The 19,080-nt window shown below is 40.5% G+C and overlaps 1 protein-coding gene across 18 annotated transcripts in view; it reads right to left on the reverse strand.

Moving 5' to 3' along the window:
* The window catches only part of PTPRK (protein tyrosine phosphatase receptor type K), a 330,112-nt gene that overhangs the window by 66,437 nt on the left and 244,595 nt on the right, over positions 1–19,080 (reverse strand). For all 18 annotated transcript variants that reach the window (XM_083497982.1, XM_083497980.1, XM_083497977.1 and 15 more), the window contains exons 9-13: positions 16,681–16,790; positions 14,540–14,741; positions 10,581–10,680; positions 4,962–5,235; positions 1,971–2,007 (exon numbers count right to left, since the gene is read on the reverse strand). In XM_083497982.1, the coding sequence (XP_083354108.1) occupies positions 1,971–2,007; positions 4,962–5,235; positions 10,581–10,680; positions 14,540–14,741; positions 16,681–16,790 (723 nt within the window). The remainder of the gene's footprint in view (positions 1–1,970; positions 2,008–4,961; positions 5,236–10,580; positions 10,681–14,539; positions 14,742–16,680; positions 16,791–19,080) is intronic.

Here is a 19,080-nt window from a genome sequence, read left to right on the forward strand (position 1 = left end):
GTGGTTTCCTCTGGACAAGATTATACAAGTCCAAGATGATGACTTTGGTTTGTTTGTTTTATAGCCTTCACAACAGAATCTTTAACATGATGGTTGGGGTGGGTAGCTAATGCTTCAGGTCTATACATTTCAATGATCCTATCTTGGGATTTAAAAACCAGTACCTTGGTACTTGAATGGCTTCTCTCCTGAACAAATTGGCTCCCAAATGCCGTAAACCCGGAAGTAAGCTTTCCGGTTTGTGAACGCTTTTCGGAAGCTGAATGTCCGATGCAGCTTCTGCTTGAGAGCAGGAAGCTCCTGCAGCCAATCGGAAGCCGTGTCTTGGTTTTTGAACGGTTTCGGGAGTCGAACAGACTCCAAGAACGGATTAAGTTCAAGAACCAAGGTACCACTGTATATGAACAAGCTGTTTATTTGTGTACACAGCTTCTTTGCAAGCAACCAAAACAGGAAGTCTACAATTAACCATGGATTTCATTTCAGCCAATCTGGGAACCTATGATGACTAGCTTTGGAACAAGTCCAGATATTAAAATTAGTTTAATGTCCTAATTTGTTCAAATTCTTCTAACCATACTTTTTTGGTATGGATAAATCAGAAAATTTGATCCAATTTGATCAAAACTCATGTGAAGGAGCTGCATGTGTGAATATGTGCACAAGGCTCTTTCACATCTAAGCTATGATACGTCTGAACCAGCTCACTTTCCAAATAAAAGCTGGTGTAGATTAATGGACAGTGAGCTGGGATTTCTGTGGTGTCGTTTCAATCTTACTTTAGGAACACACCTTCATTGGCAACTGGCTATAGTAATACTGAATAACAACCTAGGGTTTTCAATAGGTTGGCTAGCATCCATCTGTCTCAGGAGACAATAGAGGAGTGGGCCTTTGAAGGTGAAGTCAAACTGCTGGAAGCTACCTGCTGTGACTGTACAGTCCGATACAGGACAGAAATGATTGTTGCAACTGGGGCAGATGAAAGGGTAATGAATACTAACTTAAAAACATGCTCACATACAGGAGTTTACTATAACTTTGAAGTTATAGTAAAAAAAAAAGTACATTGGTTACACAATAAGTTACCCTTCCCTTAAGCATTTATTCTAGAAATCTTTCTCATCTCTGTTAGCAAATCTTGAATACTTTGCTCTTTTCCTGGAGACAGTTGCTGATTATATCTACAAATGCATAGAATGAGTGCACACCAAGATGTGACAAGTACTATTTGATTATTTAATAGTACTCCTCCATGTTTTCTCTGCTTGAATGCAGCATCTAATTCTGTCTAATCATTCTATAAAGTGAACTCAGTAATGAGTGCTGTAAACACAAAGCAGAAGACAAGACCATGAGTTCTAAGTTTTTATCTGAAGATGCAACTTTTAAAAATTAAGATGTTGTATAAGGAGAAACCTGCCTGTGAGCTATCCATTTGCTTTGGATCCATATGTTATTCAGTTTTCCATTCTTACTTTTCAAAAGGCCTTTAAAAACAAGAAATAGCTACATGATCAGCCCTAACAAGAGTAGAAAAATGCAGCACTGTCCTAGTGCTTATACTAGCTTAAGATGGAACCAAAATGACAGGGGAACATCACAAACTGTCATGTTATACCACACTGCAGTGCTGTCCTGCTGCCTCAAATAATTTCTCTCCTAGAAGTTATACAGCTGCCTAATTCTCCGGCTCATCACATGAAATGGAACCTACCAACCCCTTAGAAACATGTCTTCTAACATGTCAGTTCTTTTTTTTTACCAATAAGCACCTCTCCTCCTCCTCAAAAACAGAAACCAAAGCATCCAGGAGGCCCCACTCTGTCACATACTTAGATGTCAAGAGTATCCCAAACATTTACTGGCACTATATCTGAGCTCCAAGTACAAATTCACAGCAACAGAATTGTCACATTGAATAAGCTCCAAAGAAAGTTACCAAAGTTCAGAGGGGGAAAACCTCTTACCTTTGGTAGCAATTCGAACACACTGAGTTTTGGTCTCCTGTTAAGAAGAAAAATGGGAGAAAAATGCAATTAGCACCAGTAGCTTGGGAAATTCAGTGAAAGTTAGTTCAGGTCACTGTGCAAATACACTTATGAACTACTTACATATACAATGAATAAGGCAAACACTTTTGATAGTGAAAGTATACTGCAGAGCTAAAATTCCTTTCATATATGTATATAGCTTCTACAGGCTGGGCTTCTACTCTATCAAGATCTCTGGCACACTCAGTGAATTGACTCCAGGTAAGCAGAAAGGCTTCTAGTTTAGGTTCACCCATGACAATGTTAATTTTCTTTGCAGTCTTCTCAGTAATGAGAAAATCCCACACTATTAACGAGCCACTGAAAAATACAGGAAGGGTGAGAGTAAGTGTCAAGCAGGCACTTTCACTGTACTGTTGACATTAAGCAGGTATTTTTGCTATGCTGTCTTATGTCAACAGTACCAGGTGCTGAGAATTGTAGGTAGAGAGAGTGCTGTTGGGCTCAGGTCTGACTTTCAGCCTTCCCATCAGTACTGGTTGGCCACTATGAGTACAAGATGCTGGACAAGCCATTGGCCTGATCCAGCAGCCTCTTCTGATGTTCTTACAGCTTTAGAAGCCTGTTGAAAACTTTTTTGTTTCAGCAAGCCTATCCAGACACTTGATTTAGTTGCATTTGTTTTCATGATTTTATCTCTGTTTTTAATGATGGTAATATGTGTACTTGTTTTTCATTTGGTCTGTGTGTTTTAGTCGTATGTTAATTGTAGTTGGATTTGTACACTGCTTGGATAACCCCCCCCCCAAAAAAGTGGTCTATAAATATAAATAAATAACAAAATGTAGCAAAATGTGGGCTAGATGTAGGAGAATGTTGGAGCCTGTGATGAAGCTCATCAAGTCTAAGGCATCAAGCTGAAAGTTCTGTACTTATTCATTTTCCCACCACATGTAGAAGAAAGTGCCCCTTCCAGCATAGACTGTAAACCATGTTTAAAGCTAGGTCATGGGATTTAATAAAACATCTATTTTATAGTGGCACATAATGAAATACTTAGATAGGGCCTCCCAGATTTCCTGCCAATCTTTTTACCTCCAGCTTCATTTGCAAATTTGATTTCCTAATATCAGAATGCAATTATTCTAAAATTATCCATTTTTAATTTATTTTTTTTTTAAAAAACCCCACGAGTTTCTCCCATCAGGAAAATCCTCCAGTTCCACAGCTATTCTAGCACACAAATTCACAAGCTGTGACATTTTCCTCATCTTGCTATGATAAACAGCTAATTCTTATAATTATAGACATTAGGCGAAGCTTCATTCTAGAGCCTCAAAGGCAAAGTCATTGATAGCTGTGATCTCTTCATTACTAGCTGCAGCTGAAATCCAAATGGCAGGGTAGAAATCGCTTTGGTTTCTTTTGAAAGCAGATTAACCTTCCTGAAGCCTATCAATCTAGGTGCAATCTTCCCCAAATCCCTCCTCTCCACCTCCTTGCGCCACAGCCATCTGCTACTGGGGCACAATAACCAGGAGACAGAGATTTCATACAAGACTATACTTAATTCTCAAATCTAAGTTTTAAATATCTCTGCCACTGTTCTAAATGCTGCTTCCTCCCTTTCCCGTCCCGTATTTCTATTTACAAAAGGAAAATGATTCAGTGGCAGAAGCAGCATGGGGCTTATCAAGTCATGTTGCTTTTCACACCTAGAGCTGCCTGCAGTATTTAACTTCCTGTTGTTTTGTTCTCTATCAATATGCATACTGAAATAGAAGCAGTGCTGTATGGTGTCAAGATATCAAATGGGGAGGAAATAGCAATGGTGATCTGCAGCCATACCTTTCCTACCAGCACAGTGGTCAAGCAATTTGGAAGCAAACCTGTGTACTGATGCTTTTCACAAACATGTAGCTGCTATGGGAGTTACAGTGGCTTTTTAAAACAAACTTATTTTTTTCTTACTTGATGTTCGGCATGTGGGGCACCGCTTTATTAGGCCTGCTGAGCAAGCTGGGTTTTGTTTATCCTGAAGCAATTTAATCTCCTGAACTACCTGGGCATTGAGAACAGTAGGAGGGGCGTTATTTCCTTGGAATGTGGAAACATACATGGCTGAAATTTATTTTACCGATGCTACGGCCCCAAAGAAACTTACTAAATTTTCAAACAGTAATAGTTGCTGTGGGGGAAATGGTGTGTGGAATATGAATGGCACAGAGCCATGCCGTTTGAAAATGGAAACCACAGAAAGGGTTTGCAATAACAAGAACCCAACACCTTTGGCCTACATCCAGATGCTTTAGACAGGGTGAGATGGCCTGCCTCAGGTGGCAGATATGAAGATACCACTAAAGGGAAGCATACTGTCTATTTAGGCGATATTGTTCATCCATAATGTCATTTGAATTTTTCATACCAGGAACAAAAACATATTGAGCAACCGCTGGATATGAGTCTAGGTCTATACACAGAAGCTGTTTCACTGGGTGCATTTAGGTTGCTGTTTTAAACTTTGCTGCTCTCTGTTTTAGTAGGAGTGTGTGTGTGTGTGTGTGTGTGTGTGTGTGAGAGAGAGAGAGAGAGAGAGAGAGAGAGAGAGATATTTGTTATTTTACTGCAGTTTGCTGCCTTGGTTTGGAAAGAGAGGATCAAAATGTTTTCAAGAAATAAAAGCAAATGTGACTTTTGACTCCTCTCCACCACCCCTCCAACAAGTCTGCATGCTGCTCAACAAGCCTCTTTTGAGATAGGCTAGGGAAATCAAAAGTTGTTTACTGTGCATACCTGGCTGGAGGGATTGCTGTATGAAAGGAACAAGTCAAAAGCTCAGTGCTGCTCATGTGCAAGCTAGTTGTCTGTGTGATGAAGATCTTTCTGGACCTTGGCCTTATAGTCCAAATAACCTCTAGCAACAGATCTGATTTTTTCCCCCAGAAGAAAATTCAGGGAAGTGCCTACCTTCTCAACACTACTCATAGCTTGGAAGTAGATATTATATCCTTTACGGGGAGCCAATGGTGGGTTCCAGAAGCCTTGGTAAGTTCTGTTATCACCAACCGTGAAAGGAGCTGGTTCAGGAAGGTTACCAGGTGGCAATTCTGCAGCAAAATAATATGGCGAGCCACTGCTCAGAGCATTTTGATATGTGACAGGAATCTGGTAGCAGTCCATTGCACCTGTTTCTCGTTTTGTCCGATGAGGATGCAGCTCTTCAACAACAATCTGATAGGCGCTGTTAAAAGCCAAGAGAAAAACATGACTTATAAGAGGGTGCCAGACCAACAGCACACAACACTATATCACGTAACTATGTTGCGCCAAATAGTACCACACTCGGCTCAGAAGCGCAAGTCAAGCAGAGAAGCAGGTTTAAAAATGGCAGCTTATGCGTCTCATAACCAAATCATATTCAGCAATAGGCCCCGAGTGGAAGGTGGTAATTTTATTTCCCCTAATTTTAATTTCACTTCTCTCCTTTATTTCCACAGCAACGTCGCTCTCAGCCTCCCTTCCCCAAAAGATCTAATGGAACAGGAAAGTCTTTCTCATCACTGATGTAGACTTTGAACTATTAAGCAGACCAGGACTGGATCTTACATTAAGCACAGACATTTTTAATAGATTAATCCTTCTGCTTGATAATTTGCAGCATTTGAAGTCAGCATTTGCCTTTGAAAGGATATTATAGAAAGCTCGGCTTCAAGGCCCGTCGTGGCAGCCTCCAAGCAATGCCTGAAGCACCAATTTGCTGTTGTCATATTACTAGAGACAGAAGCGCGTCGACAGGCATCTCCACCTTTTGACCTTGCTGTGGCATCTAACTTGGCTCACAGCTATGCAGATCTAAAGTATAAGCGACATCCTGTAATACAAGCACAGATGGACGGAAATCTGTCCACTCCCTCCAAATAGTCTGACTCCTTTCCCTACAGTTGCCACTGACAAAAACGTTACAAATTGCTAGAGCAGATGGCATCTAGCCTATTAAAAAAAAAAAAGACGGGAAAAAAATGCTAACCCCAAAAACAAACTTCAGCCTAAACTTGCCAATACCTTCCTCGCAATGACAGCTCTTGGTCATTCCTCATAAAAATCTCATTTTACCAGAGAATGTAATTATAGCTCTTCTTTTCCCTATAGAGGAAAGAGGCAAACAACTGAAATGTTAGACTAATTGATAATCAGCACTTGGATGTTCTGTTAGAAAGTGTCATAAAGGACAAAGTTGAATTGAGCTCCTGTTTCAAAAAGAACCACGGCATTTTCAAGTACGTCAAAATCTCCCTTCCTAGACTCCCACAATGAAATGAAGTAAAATAAAATGGGACCATATACAAAAAGATGGAGGTCCACATGCAATGTCGCATAGAAATCATTCAAGCTAGTTGGGATTCATGTAGGTGTAAGGGATATTTTGAGTTGCTTCTAATGCTCTGCTGCAGATGCTCACCACTCCAACTCCCATCAAATCTGATCAGCAGCCACGTTGGCTTGGGCTGCTAGGAATCCAACAATATCCAGAGAGTCTCAGGTTCACCACCCCTGCCCCTGGTAAACTCTGCTAAGGTAGCAAAAAGCAAAGTGAGCATGATCTCAAGCAATGAGAAGCAGTGCGGACAAATTGGAGTAAAGGGGGAGAAAGACGGGGAAGCTTATTCCATTAGGGTGATATCCAACCAAGTCATACTCAGAGAAGACCCACTCAAATTAGGCTTAGTTGGATACAATCCCTAATTTTCTTTTCAGATACTCTCACATGAAAAGGTGTTAAATACTACATGCTTTATTCATTCCCTCCCTTAAGAACCTAGGCAGTAATGCAATCCAATCTAAGTTTTGCATAAGCAATTGGCTTTCCCTCTTGGGAACAACGGACATCTTAATGCTTGCCTCTGCAGACACTGTCACTCCTTTCTCGAGTGCTGCCAACGCAAAACAAATGACAAGACTTTTACTCTCCAAAATGCCAGGAGATCAGTAAACTTGTCAATTCCAATATCTGGCCACTTTAGAAGAATAAAGCCCAAGGGAAGAGCAGAAGCAGGGTGAAGCGTGCGTATGAAATGTTTCATTTATTTATGATTCAATTTATGTTTTAACATGAAACCAAGGTTTCATTCAAGGGAGGAGTTACAAACATTCATTATCTTTTAGGGAGGCAACAGAGGGAGTGTTCAAATTTTGCTATTTCAAGGGCACTGAAGCTTAATTCACCAGAAGCAGCAGACGAGATGGTAAATCTGATGCTGGAGTATGTCATTTCAGGGGCCAAACAGGAGATTGCCTGCTTTGAGGAGGGTGTACAGCACATACAAGACTAGTATATCAGGGAGAAGGGTTTGAAGAACATCTAGGTTTCAACTTGCAGTGAGTTTATTTTAACTGGATGAACAATCTATCATGAGAATGCTCCTCCCATAGTATAATCCCAGAACAGTTTTGTCACTTAATCTGCTATTTGCACACATGGCTAAGCAGAATTCAGTCTACAAGTTTAACCAGCCCTCTTCCTATGTAGTCCTGGAAAACAGAACACAGTGAGAGTAATGAGAGTCAGTGGGGTGTACTGCTCATCTTATAGATTACCTTAGAGTGTAGGACTAAAACCTAGGAAATCAAATTCCTACTTGGGCATGAAACTCACTGGAAGATGACCTTGGGCCATCCACAGTCCCAGGGGTGCCCAAACTTTTTTCAAAGAGGACCAGATTTGATGAAGTGAACATGCGTGAGGGCCAAGCAAAGTTATTGAGCTTTTTTTTTTTTAGGACTGAATTTGTTGAGCTTATTTTACAATTTCACCCTTTTTTAGGATGACCTATACTGCTTTTATTTAGGAAGACCTATGCTGCTACAAGGGCTGGGTTAGGCCCCCAAAGTGGACTTTGGACATGCCTCGTCTAACCCATCTCACAGGATTGTTGTGAAGATAAAGCATTGAAGGAGAGAGCCATGGTGCGGTGGGATACAAAGATAATGAAACAATTTAAAATATCAGGCAGTTTAGAAATGCTTTTAAATAAATAAAGAAAACAGCAACAGGATAGCTCCACTAGTTTAAAAGAGGGGTGGGGAAGCTAACATGGAATTATTATTATTATTAGTAGTAGTAGTACCCCGCCCATCTGGCTGGGTTTCCCCAGCCACTCTGGGTGGCTTCCAACAAAAGATTAAAATACAAAAAATTATCAAATATTAAAAGCTTCCCTAAACAGGGCTGCCTTCAGATGCCTTCTAAAAGTTTGATTTGTTGTTGTTCTCTTTGACATCTGGTGGGAGGGTGTTCCACAGGGTGGGTGCCACTACTGAGAAGGCCCTCTGCCTGGTTCCCTGTAACCTCACTTCTCGCAGTGAGGGAACCGCCAGAAGGCCCTCGGCGCTGCATCTCCGTGTCCGGGCTGAACGATAGGGGTGGAGACACTCCTTCAGGTATACAGGACTGATGCTGTTTAGGGCTTTAAAGGTCAGCACCAACACTTCTTGAATTGTGCTTAGAAACGTACTGGGAGCCAATGTAGGTCTTTCAAGACTGGTGTTATAAGGTCTCGGAGGCCACTCCCAGTCACCGGTCTTGCTGCCGCATTCTGGATTAGTTGGTCCTTATAATCACTCATTGGCAATTACTTGCCACCTTTATTTATTAATTTCAGGGACACTGTTCAGTAGAGAGGCTTAAATAGTGCATGCTGCCACTGATAATCAAATCACCTTTCTTTGCAGCTTACTGATGAATAAATGTTTCTTCCTTACCGGCTGAGCTGAGAGCCTCCAGCTTGGTAAAAGTAAGACTTAATATCTGATTATAAATACTGATTCATCCAGTCTCCCTTTGTATTTCATGTCTGCTGTTTGGCTTACAACTTCAGGAGGCCATAAAGAAAACTAGAGATTATGAGATAACGCTTGGCAGGCAAGACACGATTATGTCATGATTAGAGCTGTGACTACCGCCGCATGTTGCATCTTAAGGAATGATTGACGGCACCTGCAAATTTGAATTGGATTACCCAAACATCTGCTTCAAGAGGCATGTGCACAAAGCAGGCAAGGAATACAAGGGAGCATTTATATCAGGAAGGCTGACTCCTAAAACACATAATTAGATGCTGCATATTTAAATTGAGTAAGTTTGTTGAACTGTTTAACATTGGCATTTTCCCGAGAGATCGAGAATAGAAATGGGCTGTCAAAAATACATCCTGAGATGTTCTGGTTTCAGAACGTCCGCTGGGACTTATCTTGCCACAACTAAGTAACCTGAAGCTAAGCCAGATAATTGTTTTAAAAAGAGCAGAAATGAGTGCCATAGTAAATAGGGAGCAGATACTACTGCACTATAAAAAGCTCCATTGTGTGAGGAGGGTCTCTCATATAAGGGTCTCTTCCTCATATGGAAGAGCTCTGGGGTTTGCTCATATTCAATGGCTTACATTCAATGCTTAAACAGAAGCTTGAATGCAGAATTGTTGACCAGTGACAGGGCCTTATTGGTGGCAGCTCCCCATTTGTGGAATGTATTCCCTGGCAAGGTGCTTCTCTCTGTCTTCCTCATTAACAATGTTCAGGAGAAGCATAAAAACATTCATGTTTACCCAGGTTGAAAGACTATGTTCCCGGCAAGTTTGAAACCATTACATGTGAGGGTATGTGATTCTTTTAAAAATGTTTTTAACACTTGCCATAAATAAATAAATAAATAAATAAATAAATAAATAAATGTTTTCCATATGTTTTCATTTTATTTTTAACTGTAATGTTTTAACTTTTCTGTTTGCCACCAGGACTCCTTTGGAAGAAGGAGTTTAAATAAATAAGTAATAGAAACACAAACTATTCACATCAAAGGCTACAAAAATTAAACAAAAACAACACTTGCCACATCGTCTAGAGGTGAAACACAGATTTTTAAACTGAGATATCCAGACTACAGAAGTCATGTCCAAGAGCTTGCTGAAGCAAGAAACAGCATCTTGCTTCATATGCAAACAAGGTTGTGCAAATTTTCTTAATTCTTCTGGCATGTGTGGTTGCAGGGCATTATCCCCTATGCATCCCCACCACTATTCCACTTTTTAACAACAGGGAACTGAGGCCAGCACACACCACTTGGGCCCATAGCCTCATGGTATGTCCATGGCAGAAGGGGACTTGAACCTAGACCGCCCAAGTCTTTTACTGATGAACCAGGTTTACTCAAATGTCAAGTCCTATCTGCATAGGATTGAGCATCTTCCATATTTCACAAATGCTAATGGTAGTACAAGATCAAATAATTAAACAAGAACTTGACAAAATCAAAGAAGCCTTTCAATGGATCAGGCCTTGAATAGCTAAGATTACTGATAATTGAAAAATTATTTTATTATCTAATCAGGGGTAGCTAACCTGTGGCCTTCCAGATGCTGTTGGATTCCAACTCCCATCATCTCTGCCCACTACCCATGCTAGATGGGGATGATGGAAGTTGTAGTCCAACAACTTCTGGAGGGACAGTAGTTGGCTACCCAGACCTAAATGTTTAGCCATAGGCTTTAACTATAGAATGGTCTGCATATTGTGGTGCTGGTTGTTTTTTACCTGATAGGAGCTCCTTTGGCTTGTGCTGGTCTCAGGAGCACAGTGATGGCTGTTTCATTGAAAGATGCATCAATACCTTCATAGTCTGGTAATGTGGGAGCTAATCAGAAGAAAAATAAAATCAGCCAAAACACATAGCTTTTCTACCAGTTTTAACAATGTACAAACAACCACATTTCTCAATTGTGATCAGATGGTTGGTTGTTTTAGTGTTTTATGGTTTATATAAATTACTTTGATTCGCTTTTGTGAAGAAAGTGAATGATGATGATGATGAATATTGTATTTCTGGAATGCATTGCACATTGCTTTTACTTGTCCTGAGAGATGCATAATGACTAGAAGAGTGGTATATAAATATTTGCGTACATTAATGAATGGAAATAATCTCAGTGAAAAAACTTGTGGGTAGACTTATGATCTGAAGAAATCATGACCATTTTTATTCAGTGTTTCAACAAATGTTGCATAAGAAATACTCCTCAAGTAACAGCAGGAACATATTGTGGAACTGTGTATATATTATGTATAAACTGTTCTACCATGATCAATTCCCGCCCCCACTTAATTGATTGAAATTATGAAATGACATGACAGTGATATGGCAGCTCAGGATGAAAGACATTAGAATTAACAGTTGTACATGGTAAAATACCGTATATACTTGAGTATAAGCCAACCCGAATATAAGCTGAGGCATCTAATTTTACCACAAAAAAACTGGCAAAACTCATTTACTCGAGTATAAGCCAGTTTACCACACCACAAACCTCTCTCCCCAGCCCCTTCCGTCCCCCTGCCTACCTAGGGTGCTGCCAAGAGGTAGAGGCTGGTGGCAGCAGCGGCGGAGAAAGAACAAGCAGCCTGAAAGGGTTGCTTTCAGGCTGCTCATTCCCCCTCCACCACCAACGACAAGGACCCTCACTCAAGTATAAGCCGAAGGGAGCTTTTTCAGCATTAAAAATGTGCTGAAAAAGTTGGCTTATACTCGAGTATATACGGTAATTATAATTTTTCAGGTCTTCTGAAAACTTGAATCTATCCTTCCTAAATTATTCATCTCTAGAAACCTGATGTTTAATCCCAGCCTTTTGAAACAGAATCACTTTTCTGTTGAGGCTGCCAGGTGATAAAGAACCACTATTCAAATGAAAGGATACCCTGCATTTCAACAGCAAGCAGCTTCTGACTCTCTTCTAACCCTTATACAGCTTTCTGTAGAGACAGGCTATCTCCTCTCTGTACTGCCATTATGAACTGATTTCGGGCATGTATTCGACAGGGGAAAAAAAATAAGATTTGCAGTTGCCATACACATGGGAGCCTAGTCAATACTTGTTCCTTCTGAATACAGAAGTCATTCATGGTCCCATGTCTCATTTCTTGCTGTGATAACCAACATCCTGCTATGTCCCATCAGCATAAAGATTTCTGCTTGCACAACAGGACTTTCTCCTTCACTCCGTATGTCCTACAGTGTTCCCAAATTTGCTCAAGAACGTTTTATAAACCCCTAGAAAGCACAAGGATTTCCATCCTTGCACTGATGGAACAAGAGATTTAGCGCTACTTTGGATTCTAGCCCAATTATTTCAAAATGTATCAGTTCAGGGCTAAACTAACATGGTGTCTCCATAGCCTTCTCAGATTACACAGGGAAACAGAAAGCTGTCCAATAGTAAGTCAGACCAGTGGTCCACCTAGCCCAGTATTGTCTACAATGATTGGCACCAATTCTCCAGGACTTCATAAAGTGGTGTCACCCAGCCCTACCTGGAGGGTCCAGGGATTGAACGTGGGACCTCTTGCATGTGAAGAAGATGCTCTACCACTGAGCTATGGTACTTTCCCATCTACAACTACAATTCCTGCAATCCCTCAACACTGGCCATGATGGCTGGGGCTGATGGAATGTGAAGTCCAACATCATCTGTTGCACTATGTTCTCCACCCCTGCATTAAATCCATGGCACAATGTAGGAGAATGAAAAAGCAGGAACATTTTATGAAAATCTCCCAACATAGCTGGATCTAGTAAACGTCCCATGCTCTTTAAGTGAATAATGTATAGCAACCTGGCCCAAAATCAAAATGCTGTATCGGCGTGGCAAAATGTATGTGTCCCTTAACGGCCATGTTGATGATACAGAGAAACAGCAGCTGATGTAACACATTGCATTCATTTCCCAGGACTCCAGCACTCACTTCCAGTAGCTCTACAAAGCTCAGTTTCCAAACAAGCCCAGAACCTTCTGCTAGGCTATTGAAGAACTGTGGGTGCTTTAGCCTCCTATTTGATATTACTCATATGCAAACACTACTTACCTATTTTGTGTCGTGCATAAAAGATAGCAAACACAGTAAAGTTTAATATAAAACGAAGGACAACCTTAAATCAGAGGTGCATTATTTTCATTTATGCATCTCGATTTGGATTTTAGCACCCTACACCAATTTCCATTATTCAGTAAAATAACTGAAATTAAACACACAGCTCATGCTATATAAATAGTACCGTGAACTATTGGTACTCTATTGTACTCTATTGTACCGTGAACTATTGGTACTCTATGCTCTATTGGTAGAGCATGAGACTCTTAATCTCAGCATTGTGGGTTCAAGCCCCACATTGGGCAAAAACATTCCTGCATATCCTTCCTGTTCGACACCTCTATGATTCTGTGTGTATGTATAACTGCACAAGAGGGTTCGGTATTCTTCTACAAGGATGCAAAATAATCCAAATTACTCCATGTGGGTTTCAGACTGTGTATATAATCTCCTTTCTAAGTGTTTGCCCACCTGAGCAGAACACTGTGCAAAACACTCTGTTATCTGTTACCATTCACTTTTTAATCCTTTTCAGGCATTCATTGTGCAGGGGTCACATTTATTAAATTTGAGAAAGTGTTGTGGGCACCAGGGACAACATGGCCTGGGGGTGTGGCATAGCACAAAATTTTCTGGGGGCGGGGACCAAACTGAACAAAATGCTTGCCACAGGAAGTCAGCTATGTCCTGCTGGTACCAATTGTGGAGATCGCACAATATTAATTACACACACACACACACACACACACACACTTGTACACTCACATGCTGTTGCTGTCTAAAAGCAACAGGGAGAATTTGTCTCAGCACCAGGCAAAAGCTGTATCAGGTGGCCATACCACGTTCACTTTTAAAGAGTGCAGACATGCATATGGAACACAGACACATAGACATCTTTCTGTGTTTCTCTTATACATGCATGCTTCACCTTTCCCTCTCTCCCACCTCTGCTAGAATTTTTCAGGTGAGTGCAAAGTAAATGCTGAAAGGGTAGACCGAACGAGAGGGGTGAGGAGGGAGCATGGGAGAGACAAGTAATTTTTACATCATACCTCAAGTTCTAAAAACGATAGAAATTTTATTTGTTAAAAAATGAAAGCTTTGAATTTGAGGATTCTGGTTTATCCCGGGGCACCAAAGGCAGCCTTCACAGGCACTGCAGGCACTGTGTTAGCTACCCCCATATTATGGAGACTAAATTAACACACAAGGAGGGGAGACTGCATGAGTGTAGTAGGTCTCTCTCTCTCTACACTGCCCTCCATCTCAATCATAGTCCACATGTTCAGGGGCAATTGTCTTCAGCAAGCAAGCCTCCAGTAGTCGTGGAGGCTCCCATGCCTGGAGTATCAGGGTTGCAAACATGCAGTTACCTCCATGAACAAAGGAGGCTTCCCCACAGCAGATAATCACCCTTGAACATGCACAGAGCAAGGGGAATGGGATGCAGCTTGCACACTCATTCACAATATCCCCTTCTTGCACGTTTAATTAAACCCAATGATCTTTTCTTGACTGCAGCCAGCATGTTTTGTTAGAATTCCGTGAAGGGAAGGGGGAACAATTTATGTAAAAACAAATATGTAAGAATATGAAAAATATTTTTGTGTGCGTGTGCTTGCCATTACCTGAAATATTGGTGGTTACATTGATTGCCGCAGCTGGCCCAAATCCTTTCACCGTGCTGGCCCTTATATAAAACTGGTAGGTAGTCCCGGGATGTAGATGGGAAAAGACATGATGTGTACTGTTCCATAGCTTTGACACAGTTTGAGCTGGCCCAGCCACTGGAACTGCGGGATCAAATGATCTTATGCTGCTGTAACTGACCTGTGGAAACAATTTCAGAGTCTTAGCAGGATCCCTGGCAGGATTAAGGAATTTCTGAGAATCAGTGAAACGTTTAGATTAAGCTTCTGGATTTCAGCGAAAGAACCTTGCTTTCAAATCCAAACTTAGCATATAGTGGCAATGGACACACAACAATCTCTCCACCTTGGCTCTCTGTAAGCTCAGTAAATCAATCTATAACATCAGAAAAAATGTTTTGCCTTGTATAATTTTTACGAGATGAACAAAATGGTTCTACAGTTCACTGTTTTAAGGCTTTACAATAGGGAACCTACAGGCCTCTAATTCTGGCTCCCAGGACTTTCCCCAGACCATGTTCCCTCAGCAGCCCTGCTCTGCATCATCCTCAAGTACTTTTGCCTGATCGGAAATTGTCCTTTAACTGTAAACATGCCTCTTACTTGCCTGGATGGGTAGGTGCATGAATAGAAACATGCATGGCTGGTATATAGTCCACTATACACAGGAAGAGTTGCATCAATTTCCTCAACCACTTTTGCCTCTGGCACATCAGACATGTAGGCCCCCAAAGGTTCATCACCAGGGGATGTGGCCCTCCTGCAGAAAACGGTCCCTTGGACCTACTATATACAACGTTGGACCAATCATGCTGACTGCAACTTGGCAAGTGGCAAAATTTAGATGTATATTGAGTCCTGTCCCCTGACCCCAGGCTACCAAACATGGCTGTTGAGCCACAAGTTGTGTGGGCTTTTTCTAATTTCTCTACAAAATCAGATATCTACTTCAAATCTTGTCATCCAGGTGAAGGCAGGAAGCCCTCTTATTTGCTTTGTTATCGTAAAGTGGCAGACAGCTGCTTATTTCCTTCATTCCCCTCTTTCTGTTAAAAAGTACTACTTAAACATAGTGAAGCAATACTACGTATGTATTCAAGCCCACCAACGATATACTGAGCTTTTTCATTAGTATAGTGGTGAAATTCAAGAATGTAAAGTGCTAATGAGTTTAAGCAGAAATATGCTAGGTCATGTAAAATATGATGGCATTTAACTGCCTCCTGTAAGTATTTAATTTGTTTTTTAAGCAGAAAAGTAATATTGTCAAGGCTGCCCAGTTCAGAGTATGATAGATACACAGGAAATTTGGTGCAAAATTATTGTTTTCCCTTCCTTCCCCAAGGGCTCATTCATCAAACCACTGTTGCTGCTTTTTGAATCACCAGAATTTGCATTCAGAGTTTCTTGAAGGGGAAAAACACGTTACCTTGAAGACTAGAATTGTCAGGTTTCTATTAATAAATTTTCACATATATTACCTGTAGCCTTCACTGGACAGGGCTCCATTAAATCATGATTCAGGAAAGCTATATATTAATGCTACTAGATCTAAATCAAAGTTACAAATTTAAGCTCTAGGTTTCATCATTTATTATATCATTATATAATTTTAGAAGGAGTTCTTAATATTTTTTAATCACAATAGTTCAACCATTCTGTAATTTAATTTAAGGATTATTATGACATACTGATTTCAGGCTCAGGTCAGTCATTGTGTGGACAGCACCATGAATAGATTCATATTATTATATACTTTACTGTTCTGCACAGAAAAAGAGTTCACTTTAAAAAAAAATTAAGTTTATCATTAAATTCCCATGCACCAAAAAGAGACTCAAAAGAAGGGACAAACTTATAACATATCTCATTCCTACAAAGTAATGGAAGAAATAGTTCTTTCAGATTCCTCAGAGCCAGTTTTGAATATGGATCAGGGTGATTTTGACTGGAGACATTTTCCAGGCCAACTACATTGGCACACTCTAAGTTGAAGACCAGCATGCCAGTGAAGAATGAAGCATAGCTTAAAGTTTTAGGGAAAATGTACATATCATCCCCAAGATTCTCGTGCATAATCCAAACACAGGACACTGCAGCCATTTTTTTTTTTTAAATACCTCATACTGTGTGATGATCCCATTTGAATCCATAGGTTCTTTCCAGTTTAGGAAGATCTTGTCTTCAAAGGGAGTTCCTTTCAGTGATTTTGCTGGTACAGGACCAGGCACTGTAAAACAAACAAAAAACATCCAGGTTTAAAGGTGTTAGTGAAACAATCATCCCAAAAGTCAGATAACCCCCTCAAATGAATAAGTATTGGGCTTAGAATCAAGCCACATTAAATGGCAGCTTGGTTTTGAGAATGTATGGATTGTTGTTTAAATAGCAGCCTGGACCATGAATAAATTGGTTCAAAATGAGTCAGCTTTGCAATTCCACAGGTGAATTATGAGCCACATTACAGCCTGTTGGAGCTATCAGCAGATCATTTGGCAAAGGTGTGTATCTAAAAAGAAAGTGTGGGACAATGCGAAGGGGAGGGGGAAATTAAGAAAGCTCCAACAAGTTACTTCTATTTAAACTTGTATTAGCCTACCTTTTAAATTATTCCCCCTTGAGCCTCACACTCTTAAACCTTAAAATGCAATGAGTTCCATATATGACCTTTCTGAAAGATTTGTTCCCAAAACATGTTGCAAATTTGTAATGGGCAGAAACAAAGCCATTGAATCAAAGGAACTATAAGTAGTAGGCAATATCAAGAGGTCCATCACAAGTGTCAGAATTATTTCAGATTCTATGAAACTAACAATAATATGCTGCCCCTGGGACAAACAAATTAATTTGGTGAATTAAAAATAAATTCATGTAGCAAAAAGTCTATAGGTGCACAGATGAGATTCAAGTACTCAGCTTCCATGAGTTATATTCACCCATCAGTCAACTGAAGACTACTATTCTTTGCTTCACAATACTGACAAAGATTCAAGCAGAAATGATGGCTGATGTCCCTTGACAGTCCCCCTGTGCTGTTTTGTGGCATTTGCTGATGTGCTGTAGGCATCTTTCTGTTTTCTATGGCAGTGCTCTGTGTTTCTCTTGTCTACAGTTCAAATGGAGCATATATTGCACAGGGCCTAGCCCAGGTGATAGACATCCTTTGGCAGTTGAATGTGCACATGACAGACTGCACTGAAATGTGTCTAGCAAATGAACATGATTATAGTATGCACAATGCTTGAGTGTTCATTGCAAACAGAGTTATTTAAGGCTGCAAGCTTATGGCCAACTAAAGTGCTTTGCAACTGAATACAAGACTGCTGGACTGAAAACCATCACCCCACAGAGAGCCTAGAATCCAGCAGCTAAATAACTGGTTGGTTAGCTCAGATAAAGATATGTGATTCAGCTCTGCTACAAATCACTTATTTTTTGTCCCCTAGAAGTCATAATACCAAAGTAACAGAAGAATCAATTTGTTGCAAAATTCCCCTCTTAATGGCTAGACTCTAGACCAGGGACGGGCAACTCTAGGTGCTGTTGGATTCCCAACTCAGATCAGTCTCAGACAGCATGGCGATGGACAGGGATGATGGGAGTGTTAGTTCAACCACATCTGCTAGCTAACTGGGTCCTCAACTCTGCTCCAGACTTAGCAGGCAGAGAGCTCTTTTCTAATAGCACAAACACTTACCTACACTTGGGTGCACTTTTGCGCTATACTACTTTCTCCTTGTAACTGAAAATAATAAAACATAACAAGGGGGAGCCAGGTCTCCACTATCTGTAAGCAACGTGTTGTCTTTCAGCTCAAAACTCATTTTGTCCCATCTCTACTAGACACTGTATCTCTTGACCAGCCTCCCTATTATTTCTCCAATAGTTTTTCCCAAGCACAAGTGCTAAAGAGTTTTTATTTAGAGGCCCCTTTCTGATCAACTACTGTTCTGTCTCAACTCCCTGCCTCTTCTGCTGCATATCTGATATGAGAGAGAGAAAGAGAAAAGGAGAAAGACTTGGCTTCAGAAAATAAATAAAGGGCATACGATAGCTGGAAATATGGAATTGTTATACGAGCACCTGAAGATCCCAGTATGTAAAATAATATAACTTCACATTTGTATTATACATTTTTTTTGTAGGTATATAAATCACAGATTTTTGAACATCTGGAGATGGCAATATTGGGTCTGCAAGAGATTTATGTCTTTCCTTGTATCCCCATATTTCTTTCTAAGGACCCCAAGGGAAAGAAACCAGCAGCCAGCTCACATTCCACACTCCTGGATTCATATATTTTGTTGGCGGAAGTAGAGTTGACTGGAAACAGCGCATTAGTATAATTTGCATCTTTGTTTACCAGCAACAAAAAAATACATAAATAAAATGTAACACTGTGCTACAATTTGTCAAAAACACAGATTAGGTTGCAGAAAAGAAATTGGGTATTATTCAGAGACACATTAGGGACACTTTGATTCTGAACCCAGAACAGGTCATCAGATATCAGATAGATT

Source organism: Podarcis liolepis, assembly GCF_965112155.1.
Source record: "Podarcis liolepis genome assembly, chromosome: 3".
In the NCBI taxonomy this organism is placed as follows: domain Eukaryota; kingdom Metazoa; phylum Chordata; class Lepidosauria; order Squamata; family Lacertidae; genus Podarcis; species Podarcis liolepis.